The sequence below is a fragment of the Sebastes umbrosus genome, chromosome 7, assembly GCF_015220745.1.
Source record: "Sebastes umbrosus isolate fSebUmb1 chromosome 7, fSebUmb1.pri, whole genome shotgun sequence".
Lineage (NCBI taxonomy): Eukaryota > Metazoa > Chordata > Actinopteri > Perciformes > Sebastidae > Sebastes > Sebastes umbrosus.
In genome coordinates this window covers 8,061,731-8,075,382 of record NC_051275.1, presented here as the reverse complement: position 1 = coordinate 8,075,382, position 13,652 = coordinate 8,061,731, and the positions used below count along the sequence as shown (strand labels likewise).

The 13,652-nt window shown below is 42.8% G+C and overlaps 1 protein-coding gene across 14 annotated transcripts in view; it reads right to left on the bottom strand.

Moving 5' to 3' along the window:
• phldb1b (pleckstrin homology-like domain, family B, member 1b) overlaps positions 1 to 13,652 on the bottom strand; it is a 131,810-nt gene that overhangs the window by 50,183 nt on the left and 67,975 nt on the right. For all 14 annotated transcript variants that reach the window (XM_037774828.1, XM_037774827.1, XM_037774829.1 and 11 more), the window contains one exon: positions 9,463 to 10,958. In XM_037774828.1, coding sequence (XP_037630756.1) covers positions 9,463 to 10,958 — 1,496 coding nt within the window. The remainder of the gene's footprint in view (positions 1 to 9,462; positions 10,959 to 13,652) is intronic.

Below are 13,652 nucleotides of genomic sequence, written 5' to 3'. Positions count from 1 at the left end.
TGGTTCTCAGAAAAGCAGAGGGGCTAACTTTATATACAGTACCAAGTAGAACTTTACACTGTATGCATTGCCTGCTCTTTACTCCAAATAGGCTGGTACATATAATAATAACATTTGTTTCAGCTGTTCAATTCAGAAAACTTAACACAACAGGTTTGAAAAAGGCTTTGAAGTACTTTTAGCTTCAAGTTCGGCTAAATGTGCTGCATATTTGCACATAATCTGACTTCCTGTAATTATTTCTCTTTTGACTGTTTAATAATGCAGAGAATAAGGGCGACTCTTTGAAGTGGTTTGTGACGCATTTAACATTGCTCTGCAGACAATTATATTTAATTCAATGGGTATCAGGGGTTTCCAGTAGTCAGTGTGAGACGAAGGTGTTACATAACAGGAGGGAGACCACTGAAAAAGGTCTTACCGGGATCTTTTCCTAAAGCTAACTAAGTCGTTTTTGTCACGTAACTTCCGTACTTAAGTTACAGCATTTCTGGTGTTATTTATTTAGCCTAACTAAGTTTATTGCCTAACCATGTCGACCTATTCCTAAACCTAACTAAGTAGTTTTATTTTGAAAAGACTGGAGAGAAATTGACACGTGCGTCGTTGGACATTCGTAGGAAAACGCACGACAAATATGTTGAATGAAAGTCGTGCTGAGCATCGTGAAAAAAAAAGGGAAATTCGTGTCTATGTACACGAATCAAGTAGATTCAATTTCGTGACTATTTCACAAACTGCCGTGAGACTGTGTTGAACATTAAGATATGACCCTTAAGTCGTAAGGAAGGATTGGAATAAAGCAGGTCAGACAATATGGTTTTGTTAGTTGTGGGTTAGAAGAAAAGACAAAGACCGTGCCTTCCTAGCGTTGTAGGACGACACTGGAAGACAGCATCATTTCACTAAGGTTTCTGTTTGTTTATGTATATACTACTACCACTACTATTAGTACTACTACTACTACTACTGTTGTGAGTACTGATCCCAACTAATGTATTTATGAATTTCCTTATTATTATGACAAATATTGTGATGGTGTTATTAAGAATATTTAGTTTTCTCTCTAGCGAAGTACAGAAAGAATGAAAAAGTATATAAATATATTGGAGCTGCACTGATGAGAATTAATCATCACCTATTTTGATAGTCGATACATTTTTCACGCAAAAATGCCAAACATTCTCCAAATGTTAAATCAATTTATCGAGAAAACCAATAATGACAATAACCATTCAGATGTGTAAAGCATAAGCTTTGGCATTACAATACATTTTTTAATACACAAGTTTTTTTTTTTTTTATTTTATGCTCCCATTAGGTATATTCTTAAAATGTGAATCTAGTGTTTCACTTCGTTCTGTGGAGACTTTAAATAAATAAATATGAAATAAGTGAAATAAATAATACATTCAGACAGAATATATAGTTTAACCCTGAAATTGTGAAATAACACAAACAAATGTTGCAACTCAGCTCATTATTATGAAATGTTATTTAATCCTGCTTCGTTTTCACAATAACAGAGTTTTTGGTTCATGCACTGTTTAATACCATTAAACAGTTAGACGACCCCCTCTAGTGGAGAGGTCACAACACAGCACACTGCACTACTGCACAGATTTACAGTATGAACAAAACAAGTGAGTGATTGCTTCCTCTGCTGTTTAGTATATACTCTGATGATCAATCAAACATTATGGGGGGAATAAAAGCAACACTGCATCAGTGGCACATGATGCGTTCCTAATCTGGAACTTGTTTTCAGTGGAGAAAATCCAAACGTGACATATTTGTTGGTGCCGTCTCAAGACTGGATTACTGCAGCTTTCCTTTGGGACGGGCGGGGAAACAGATTTATCGCTGTCCCAGATTAGGAGTCGACTGTCTTATGTGTTCGAGCCCGTTCAGTTTAACAGTAAGAATCAAAGCAGTCTGCCTCATGATGAAATGAAAATGGGCATTTTGATCCTGTACTCGAAACATTTATTGCTGTGTGCTTTTTTTCCTCGACAGAAAATTACAGAAAACTGTGTGCAACTCTGCAAAAACTCCCCCAGTGTGAATAAAGTTCCACCCGACCCGCTGGTCAGTGGGTTTTGCACGGCCCTCTGTATCAGTGTAGGTGCAGGGTATATTTGGCAGCCTAGGTGGGCAGTCTGGTGTCCTACAGTAGCTGGAAAATATTTGGTCGTGCCTTGTTAACCCTCTAAGACCCACAATAGACCCGTTTTTTGCCTTTTTTAGGGGGGTACAGGGGGTGTTTAGGGGGAGATAGCAGGTCAACAGTAGATGTCACACAGAAGTGGTGTACATCATCTGAAAGCTGAGAACCTGGAGATTAATCTGAGATGCAGCTCAGCACTGTGTGTCAAGTTGTTCTAGTCAGGGAATGGAATTCATTCATTCATTAAAATAAATTGTGAAAAGTGTTTAAGGGGCTAAGAACATTATGATGTAAGTTTGTGATGGTCATTCCCATGCTCCATTACAGTATGTCTCCTAAATTGTTGCAGCAATTTTGGGGTTGATGCCATTTGTTACACAGATTTGGTGCTAAATTTAACCATTTTTTATCGCTCAAGAATTGATAAAAAATGATCAATAATCCCTCCAAAATACCACATTAAGACACCAAGACCTTGAGGAACACGATAGAAAAGCCATGCTGTGATTTGGTATCAAAACTTTTGACATTTGGAGATTTCTGCACGAAATGCATTTTTCGGTGATTAGATGGCGAGCACTTCTGTTCTGGAAACTGCTCAGAAACCCCCTTATTGTCAATCTACCTAGGACAGCCATCCATCCTCTGAATGCTCTAGGTCTTTAGTTTGTGGTTGAAAAGTTTCATGAGGCTGTGATTATCCTGGAGGTCATCACAGGTCATATTATACAGTGACAATTAGGCAATTCCAAGACTGTTTAGGGACCCCAGTATCATAAAGTGGGCATGTCTGTAAAGGGGAGACTCATGGGTATCCATAGAACCCATTTTCCTTCAAAGATTTAGCGTAAATTTGGAGCGTTAATTAGCCTCCTTCCTGACAACTATGACATGGTTGTTGGCAATGGATTCCTTAGGTTTTCTAGTTTCATATGATATCTGTACCTTCCCTCTAAAACTGCTCTAAAACGATCCTCGTTGGACAGTAGCAAGAGAGACATTTCTCCGTGTCACGCAACAGCCGACATCTGTGACATCCTGCTGGGCTGGAAAATGACAAAGCAACGCAGACACAAAGACAGACGAGGGAGGAGAGGAAAAAGAAAGATAGAGGAGACAGGGCAGAGGGGTTCAGGTTGTCGGTGGCGGCCTGCCGGATGATGATGATAAGCGCCAGAGTTGAACTTCTTTTTAAAATGCCACGAAATCAAATATCTGCCTAAGGCGAAATATTCAGAACTGAAGCCCCATCCCTGATATTTCAAGGGCAATTCCACAAAAGAAACTGACTTGAGTCCAAAGATGCTCGAGTGTCTGGAGAAAGGCCTCATGTAGGCCTTTATTAAAGATGCATTAAGCAATCTGTGACCTTTACCAACCTCCAGCAGCAGCCAGTAGCGACTGCAACAACAGATCTCCTCCTCCACAGGACTCTGCCCCCCTTCCGAGCCATCACTACACAATCAAGCCAAGATAGCTAATTAGAGTGGAAATCAAATAGGAGTTCTACACTAAGAGATCACTGTGTAAAACAAACTCAAAAACCCAAGTCAAAATAGTATTTTAGCTTCTTTGTCATTTGCTATTATGAGTTGAGATAGAAGCTCCCTGTAGGCCTCTTCAAAGTAATAGCAGACACATACTGGTCTGATCCAATAAGATACAGAAAAAGAGACAAGGGAACCTACGGTGTGCTCATTCAAAAACAATGGTGTTATCCCAACTAACGTCACAGGAAAGATGAGGTAATCTTTAGCGGACAGAAGAACGGCGCGCGGGTCTTGCCACGGATGAAGCACGCTGCGACTCGGCTCATATGCCAAGTGTGTGTTTGCCAGGACAGAGCGTCAGTCAGACGGCCATGTGGAGAGAGCTGTGCCAGGCTGGACAGCTTGGATCAGATGGACACAGGACAGCAGTGTTCCCTGCAGACTGCTCTTTAGAGAGGGCTCACCTCCAGGGTCCAACAAGAAAATGTAATGAAGCGGAATTAAATCCTGTTAACGGAGTTTTCCCCTGTTGTTTAACACTGCTATTACTTAACTGAGATGGGTGTTAATGATATTGCCCACAGCTGATATTGTGATGCACATTTTTTGCACACCACCTTACTCGTGACTAAAGTATTCAGTGTTTTACATGTTGCTTTTTTCTTGTCGGGGAGGAAAAGTCTCCGCTGAAACACCGTGGGAAACGAAAACACTCAGCAGGATAATGATATAATGTGGAATCACAATGTTGCATGAGAATCTGCTCGGGTTAAAGGGCCACTCCAGCGATTTAGTATAGAACTTCTGTAAAGTTAAAGACACAGAATTAAAACGTATAGATTCCCTGACCCCAGTCTCTGCCTCAACACTGTCAAATAAAGATAAAAAAAATTATGAAAATGCTAATATAATATATGAATAAATAAAGTAGGGCTGTCGATCGATTCAAATATTTTATCGTGATTAATCTCAATTTTTTTTTTTCTGTTCAAAATGTACCTTGAAGGGAGATTTGTCGAGTATTTATTTCTCTTATCAACATGGGAGTGGGCAAAAATGCTTGCTTTATGCAAATGTATGTATACATTTATTACTGGTAATCAATTAATCTAAACTATAATCATCTTGCGATGTGATCACACCAGCCGCAACGCCAAATCGGGCCAGTGGCTTAAAGTGGGAGGGCCAATGGTCCCTTCCCCACTCCCTACCCCCCTACTTCCAGCGCCCTTGCTCAGACAACACCCATCTTTGAACTTCATTTCGATCTCAAATATACCCCTGTAGAGCTTTGTGACTGTATCTTGCACAATTGCGACGCTATCGCACTGACAAAAGGTGAAAAAAATACCATTGTCACTGTCGCACTAGTGATATCTGACGTGTGTAAGGAGGCCTTCAACGTCAATATCTTGTCTGATATATCGGTGTACTGTTGCAGCACACACACATTTTATACATCATCATAAAATGTGCACTTGACATGCCAGGTACACACAAAATCAACCAACCCCTCAGTGGAGTAAATGGACAACAGTGTAAAGAGCCCAGAGGACTGTCTATAGGACTAGCTGCATCCTTCCAGCATACAGAACATCAGCACCACTGTGCACCTCGAGCATGCTGGAGTCAAAGTTAATTTCATGCACATTGTGCTGAAGACAAAACGTGAATAAAAATTGCATCACAGAAAACTTCCAATAGGAGTCAAAGCAGGAGCCAAGGACGCGTGTCGGCCGATTAGTAACAAGAAATTGCAGTGCAGAAATGCCAAACTAGGTCATTTAGAGATAGTGTCACCATTACATACTTTAGCACTGACAAGATGATTTTTACACAGTAAATAGTCATGTTTAGTATGTATCCACACAATTAAAATAATTTAAAAATAAATCTGAAGGATCGAAACAAGATTGCTTGCTTACATTATGTGTTTTCTTTCTTTTCATTACTATCGGCTAATATATTGGAGTTTGATTTTTGAGAATTATCAGCCACAAAAATCAAGTATCGGTCGGACCAACCACATCTTCATCACGTCAAACAGCCATAAACCATCCTCGAACAGATGGGGGTTACAATCTCCTCTCAATATACAACCACCTGTTATTATGTTACCAAAGTTATGTTGTTTTTTTTTTTAAATAGAATAGAAATAACTATTAAATGGACAGGGTTTGACCTATATGGGGTTTCAAACTTTGACAATTATACCAATATAATTGGACTGAGACTGCCAATATAAATTTCTCTGCTTATATATTCAATATCTTGAAATCATATTTCATAAAACGTACGGCTGTCAATCGATTAAAATATTTAATCGCACATTTTTTTATCTGTTGAAAATGTACCTTTAAGGGAGATTTGTCAAGTATTTAATACTCGTATCAACATGGAAGTGGACAAATATGCTGCTTCATTCAAATGTATATATACTGTATATTTATTATTGGAAATTAATTAACAACACAAAACAATGTCAAATATTGTCCAGAAACCCTCACAGGTACTGCATTTAGCATAAAAAATATGATCAAATCATAACATGGCAAACTGCAGCCCAACAGGCAACAACAGCTGTCAGTGTGTCAGTGTGCTGACTTGACTATGACTTGCCCCAAACTGCATGTGATTATCATAAAGTGGGCATGTCTGTTAAGAGGAGACTCGTGGGTACCCATAGAACCCATTTTCATTCACATATTGTGAGGTCAGAGGTCAAGGGACCCCTTTGAAAATGGCCATGACAGTTTCCCCTCGCCAAAATTTAGCGCAAGTTTGGAGCGTTATTTAGTCTCCTTTCCGACAAACTGAGCCAGCTACAACCTAAAAATCGCAAGCTGCGTTGATGCTTTAAAGAAATTAGTAGTATTAAAACACAGTTGCATCAACACGTTGTTACTGCGTTAACTTTGACAACCCTAATAAAAAGTATTCAGTATTTCCCAAAGATTTCCATTAATTAGTTTGAAAAAGTCCAAATGCCACACTATACATATTTCACATTAAGCACTACATAGCAGATGGGGTATTCATCAATTATACAATGTAATTAAACTGCATATAAAACAACACCAACAGGACTAAACCCATTCCAAGTCCAACATCAGCCTGGTACACATCAGTGTATCGGTGTAGCTGTATTCTCCCAGCAGCCTCCACGCTGCCTCTGAGCTGTGTACTCCTGTTGATTTCACAATAACACTCTTTTCCCTGAATAAACTTCTTCCGAGACTCACTGTTCACATAACTTTGTTTTTTGGTAATCAGTTGTGTGAATGAGTAGCAGGATGTGTGTGAAGTGATGTAAATGCAGACGCTCTGGGGCAAGAGAAATCTGTCATGACAGTGAATCAGCTGTGACTAATTACAGGCCCTGCAGCTCCAACGCCCTGCTGCCTTAAAAAGCTGTGAGTTTCTGCGTTGGAATAATACAATAACATAACACGCTGCTGAGGAATCCTGCCTCTGTGTCTCAGGCAGCCCTCGCTCGTCCCTGTATGCCTTATTTACTGGACGTGACCTTGTGTGCCATGAGCTATTTGCACATATCTAAAGTCAATATTTCTCTTTGTGTGGCTGTAAGTCGTACTGGTCCAAAGGTGGTTGTGGCTTCCAATGAGAACAAAAGGTTTAAGGTTTGACTGATTGGAGTATGTGAAGGCTAATATGGGCAGTAGACGTGCAAACAGCCTGCATTATACATCACACAGAGAAATCACAACTTCTCTTACAGGTGTTATTGTTGGAAGAGTGGAAAAGATTATAGATCATAATAAGTGACTTTTTACTGAACCCATCCTAATGACATTCCTTTAGGTTAGTTGTCAGTGTAACCCACCACCCACATTCACTAGTTGGGGTAGAAGTTACTGGCTTTAAATGAACAGTTAAAGGGCCAGTGTGTAGGATTTAGAGGGATCTATTAGCAGAAATGGAATATAATATTCATAACTATGTTTTAATTAGTGTATAATCACCTGAAACTGAGGCTTCATCCACACTAACACGTTTTTTGTTTTAAAACGCATAACCTTTGCTACATTTATGCAGAGCGTCCACACACTACTCCGGCAGTTTCGAGCCCCTAAAGCGGAGACATTTAAAAACGTTACTGACCCCGTTTTAGAAAATGCGTCACGTGTCTTCAGGTGCTAGCGAACGAAGCCATGAAGCCGACATCTGATTACAAAGCACCCGCAACATCAGGGCGAAACAAAGTGGTATTAACATGAATCAAATTAAAATGTGTTTCTGTTTATCACTACCAAACAGGTCTGAAGTATTTAGGTTGGAAAGTTTTAGAATACAAATAGTTCCAATAGCATCTAAGAGTACAAATGGTAGTAAGCATTATGTTTAATCGTGTTACCATTATGAGGGGGTGCTTGAAAATGTTTCTCCTGTGTAAAGGGTCCCTGGCCCCAAAAAGTTTCAGGACCCCTGGACTAGATGACTAGCATCTTATAAATAACAAAACATGCCAATAACTGCTGATGTCTGAGGAAACAAAACAATTGTGTTATTAATTTTGATCTACAGACCTTCCTGTCTTGATAATACCAGTAACTTGAGCGGGTCTCTCTCTCTCTCTCTGGCCTTACAGCATTTAGCACAGCATACTTCACTGTTAAGGGTTAAACACAGTCTCATTGTATTGATCTGGCGCTGTACGCAGTGTTTTACTGCCATGCCTCTATAGGAGGTACCAGAACACGACCTGGTACACAGAGAGAGAGGGCTTGTCCTCTCAGTCTATCCAACTGAGCTGCCTTCACTCAGCCTCACACTTTAAAAAACACCCATTTTGTAATTACAAGCAGGGCAGACAAACGCCTTCTCTCAGGCAGTTACAAACACATATAAAGGCTTTTTAAAAGGACTTTGTCCCAGTAGCTTCATTCAGACTGGCAGACAAGTTCAAGATGTCTAGCGCCGCTCCCTCCCCCCCCCCCTCTGTTCAGTTTAGGAAACAACAAACAATGCGGTTGCTATGGGCTCATATGGGCGCCCCGAGACCGCATGTCAGCAGCAGTTTAGAAGGCCGACAGCCAAGTTACAGACAGTTCAGTGGGACGGTTTACGGGCCTGGTTGGTTGCTCCTTCTTTTCCAAACAAACATGGAGATACTGCAATTGTCCCGCTCCTCCAGGAGGACATACAGATTAAAGTTAGACCAAGCCTCTGCAATGTTTTTGAAACATTTTATGGAAAACTCTTCTAGTGATAATCATACTGATGGCATTCTTTTAGATGGTTACAAGGTGCTTGAGATACGTTTCTGACATTCCTGAAGATCCTCATTACAATCCTCCCACATCACACTGAATATGTCTTTTGTCTAACTAAATATAAAATCATATCTATGCTGACTTTTGCACTGATTTCAACCGACTCGTTCTAACAAGAAAAAACAACCAACAAACACCAAACGCCAACACTCGCGTTCCCTGAGAGTGAGTGACTGAACATATTCAGAAAAACTTGTATTTTCTTCAGCAATTGTTAAAAAAACAAGTCAACAAAAATTGCTGGCCAGTGTTAGCTAACGTGTTCCGACAATTATTCTGCCTCCACTTACGCTCCGCCCACAGAAATACGTCATTGTGTTGACTAACAGAAAAGGGGTCCATTCCCAAGATTGGTTTGGAAACTGTGTTCAGGGATGAACCTTTACGACCTGCAACATATCAAGTACCTCTGCTTCAACCTTTACGTTAAAATGGTCTAACAAGTACGTGAATGAAATGTGTTGTGTTTTTGTAAAAGTAAATAACCTGGTGACGTGTGTTCCTGACTCACCAGTCTCTCCATTTCCTGCTCTCGAAGCCTCTCCTCTCTCTGTCGTCGGTGGTACTCCAGCAGCTCGTCCTCGTTGTCGCTGATCTCTGTGATGCTGTTCTTTCGCTCTCTCATCCCAGGGTGGGGTCTCCCTGCGGACATCTTCCTATGGGTCCTAGGACTGGCTACGGGGGACGAGCCCGGCAGGGAGCCCAGACTGTAAGCAGGCGACAGGGAATTCCCAAAGCTCGCCTTCCGTGCTCCCGTACCGCCGCCACCCTCCATCATCATAGAGGTAGGCGACGGACTGCGGGCTCGGATTCCCCTGCTGCAGCTCGGCTCCTCGGATGTAGATCCGGCCCTGCGCCGGAGCCTGGGACTCTCTGGGATATGCTTGCCCAGACTTGAGGGGCTCTCTGGAGTCCTCAAGGTGGGGATTGTCCCTGGGAGCGCCCCTGGGAGTACCGGCACCCCTCTCCGAGCCATGGAGGGGCTAAGAGGTGGCAGCTCTCTCATACTGCTGCTCCCTCCACTGCCGCCGTTCAGCTCCATGTTTCTCCTGGCCATGCGAGGGCTTTCAGGGGGCTGCAGCGAACGTGGATGCTGCTGGAGCGGCGACCCTTGGATAATGTGGACGATGGGGTCCAGGGGAGGCTGGAAGGCTTTGGTGGGTTGGGAAAGCTGCCTGGAGGGGCTGGAGGCTAGGAAATCAGCTAGACTGGTCTGCTCTCTGAAAGGGCTAGCAGGCCTTTCCTGGAGCACTGTGGTCGTCTTGGTCCTGGGACTGGAGGGAGACGGGGATGGACAGGTAGGGAATTTGGGAGTGAGTCTGGGGCTACTTGGCACAATGTTTCTACTACTGAGAGATTCATTAGAGGACAGAAGAGTCTGTCGGGGGCTCTCAGAACCATCTTGGCCGAGTCCTCTACGGCTTGGCTTTGGGCTTGGCGGAGCCTCTGTTAAGACCTTCCTTTGCAGCCTAGGGCTTTCCAGAACCTTCTGGCCCGCCCCAGCGCTGCTGAAGTTAGGCAGTATGGTCCGTGGCTGGGGTACAGGCGGAGGCTGGGCGGTGAAGTTGTAGCTAGAGGAGCGTACAGGCACTGGCGGCAGAGAAGAACTCTGGTCCTGGGGTCCTCCACTAGGAGACGGGCTTGTGAAGCTCCCACTACTGGCCGCTGAGGGGGAGGACAAGGGAGAGAAGGGAGGGGATGTGTTCTCATAGCTGGACCCCACGGACATAGCCCCGGGGCTGGTAGGAGGGGACAGCAGAAACCGGCCCCCTCCATTGACCATGGGCGACAGGGGGGAGTGGGTAATGGGCTGGCCTCCAGGAGGCCTTTTGCCCTCCGAGGAAGAAGGCTGGGGGTCATCCATGACTAGGGAGTCCATGATATCCTGGAGGTCCTTCTCGATAGAGCTGACGATCGCACTGTGCTCAGACTGGACTCTCTCTCCAGGAGCTGGGGGAGACTGGGCTGGACTGGCCCGGTGATTCCCATTGACGAAGCTCTCCGTGTCTGAGGGAAAGAAGACAAGAAACAGCTGTCATCGGGCTTTGTTTTATAAAACAAATAATACAATGGGTAGAAAATAGAACACAGTTCTGTTTAATGTCTTGTGCACCAGAGTCTGAATTGGGAGTCTAAATTATCCTCAAACTGAAGAATTCAAACAAACGCTTGTTGAACCAGTGTTCCGAGTCATTAAATGTCACACAGTTTACTAAACCTCAGCCTAGCAATATGTCGGAATGGCCTTTCCTTAATCCGAAGAAAATGCAGATTAGGAGTGGGTCAACAAATGTAGCCTCCTTCATATCAAGAGAGCAATCCATCGGCGGTGGGGGTCCTGATGCTGAGAGCTCGGTTGGCCCTAGCAATGAAAATGCAACATCATCTGGCAAGAAACTGCAGTGGTCACTCAAATATGCAGCAGCCCACATGTCTGGTAGATTACTTGTAACGTGTAACAGTTTAATTCTACTGTTTACCTGGAAATTGTCAGATGAAGGATGAACCGATTGTTTGCGTGATAACTCTCCAGAGAAAATACTGTCTGACAGCATTATAAAGCACTTAGTAGTGCTTGACAATGTCATTGTTTGTCTTTCTCACAGTTCTCTTTATCACTGATCTTAACACAAGTACCTCCATGACTCTCACTCTCTGAGAGTGTAGTACCATATTATCTATGAATTACCTATTATCTATGATAAGGTCTACTACAAATCTGCTGAATGACCTAACCTTACCCGTTTTTCCCCGAGCGATAAAGGTAGTCAAGAAGATGATAAAACAGGCAATACAGTGGAATGAAAATTCCACGCATTTTAAGGACTTTTTCGTATTTGACCATGTTTTTCCTTACAGAGGTGCCCACCTTGATGACTTTCCAGAACTAATTTGGGGTGCTATCATGACCGCAACATGTTATTTCCTTCTTGGTTTGGTTTGATACAAACTGTTTTGATCCCCGAGCACAATGTTGTTATTTTTACACATTACACACACACAGGCCCGAAATACATACACACATGCACAAACAGGACCTATACACATGCATTAATGGAGAGAGATGTCAGAGCGAGGGGGCTGCCCATGGACAGGTGCCTGGTCTTTGCCCTACCAGTCCACAATCTGTACTTGGTCCATGTGGGGACTTGAACCGGCGACCCTCTGATTCCCAAGCTAAGTCCCAAGAATGGTTAGGTTGTGGTTGTTAGACTGGGTTAGGTTGTGTTTCCGAGCAGAATATATCTAAAGAGGTTACCAGCCTGGGTTCCTGTCCAGTAAGGCTGAACAACAGCTGATGCATTTGTACGACAATTCAGAAAATACATCGCAAAAGTCCCTGACCTCTCCAGAGAATGTAGTAAATTTCCTTAAACTTCATGATATTTCAGATCCTCCATGTCCAGTCGCAACCTCTTCACCCCTATATTAGATATGAGGTATGTTCAAAATCATCATAAATCCACGTTTTCCAGCCCAGTGTAGAAGCCGTGCAGACAGGTATAAGCATGAGGATGCATGAGGAGGGATTAGTGGTGAGGAAAGAAGGAAGGGAAGGATACAGCCGAGGAGATGAACAGACAGACAGGCCTGTGCATTGGATAGGGATCAGGAGAAAATGTGCCTACATAACCCAATTACTGTGTGGCCCGAAAGCAACATAGGACACGGGCCGTGTAATCTAATCTTAACCGTCCCTCTCTAATGTCAGTATAGTAGATTATTATAACAGAAACGCACGGCCACGTGGGAGATTCACCAGCATGGCCTTGAGGCAGGGATCAGAGCACAGATCGGGTTTTTATTAATGCTAAATGAAATCTGTTTAAATTGACGTGTTGTCTGTTCAAATGGAAACATGAAGATAATTGTAGCGTGGAGTCATCAGTGCAAACACTGAGAGGTAATAGAAGACATCAGAAGAATAGAGCTGTCATGTCCAATAGTGATGTAATAACATTAGAGACCATACAAGGTGACTGTGGGATGGAGCAAACCATAAGACAAACATAGAACAGATCAGAATAACATAGAAGTCTCTTAGTAAAGATGATGTCAGAGGGAGATGTCCCAATAGCAAAAACTGCTCTGAAATATAGAAGCTTCACAAATAATGCATTAGCTGTGCTTGTTCAACAGAGATGGGAGCAGCTTCCTGCCTGCTCCCCTACAGTATAATGACTCTGCCATTCAATGAAGCTCTGCCTTAATGACAGACTGACCACCAATTAAATCTGCTTATATTTGCATGCAGATTTGACAGCATTTAGGTCTGCAGACTGTCACAATAATTAATTGTAGCAACGCATGAATGTCACATCGTGTCTCACAGACAACAAACCGGCTTGATTGTTATGTACAGTCACAAAACGACGGGGGGTGGGGTGACAAAAATAAAAGCAACCGTTTGCTGAGGGAAAGCCCATGCAATGATGTCATGGGATACAGACTAGCGCCTCGAGAGCACCACGCCAGACTTCATTCAAAAATCTGGCAATTTAATGTTAGCTTAACTGCCGGTAAAAAACTGCGTGTCTAATATAATATGACTTATGACATTTTGTTACACGTGAGGTCCTCTACAATTCGGCATAATTCTATCGCAAATATCGTTTTAGATGCTTAAATAATACGCTTGTTTCGTCTGACATCCCCTAAATGTCCCCTCATCAGAACACACAGTGATACTGTGATCCAAGC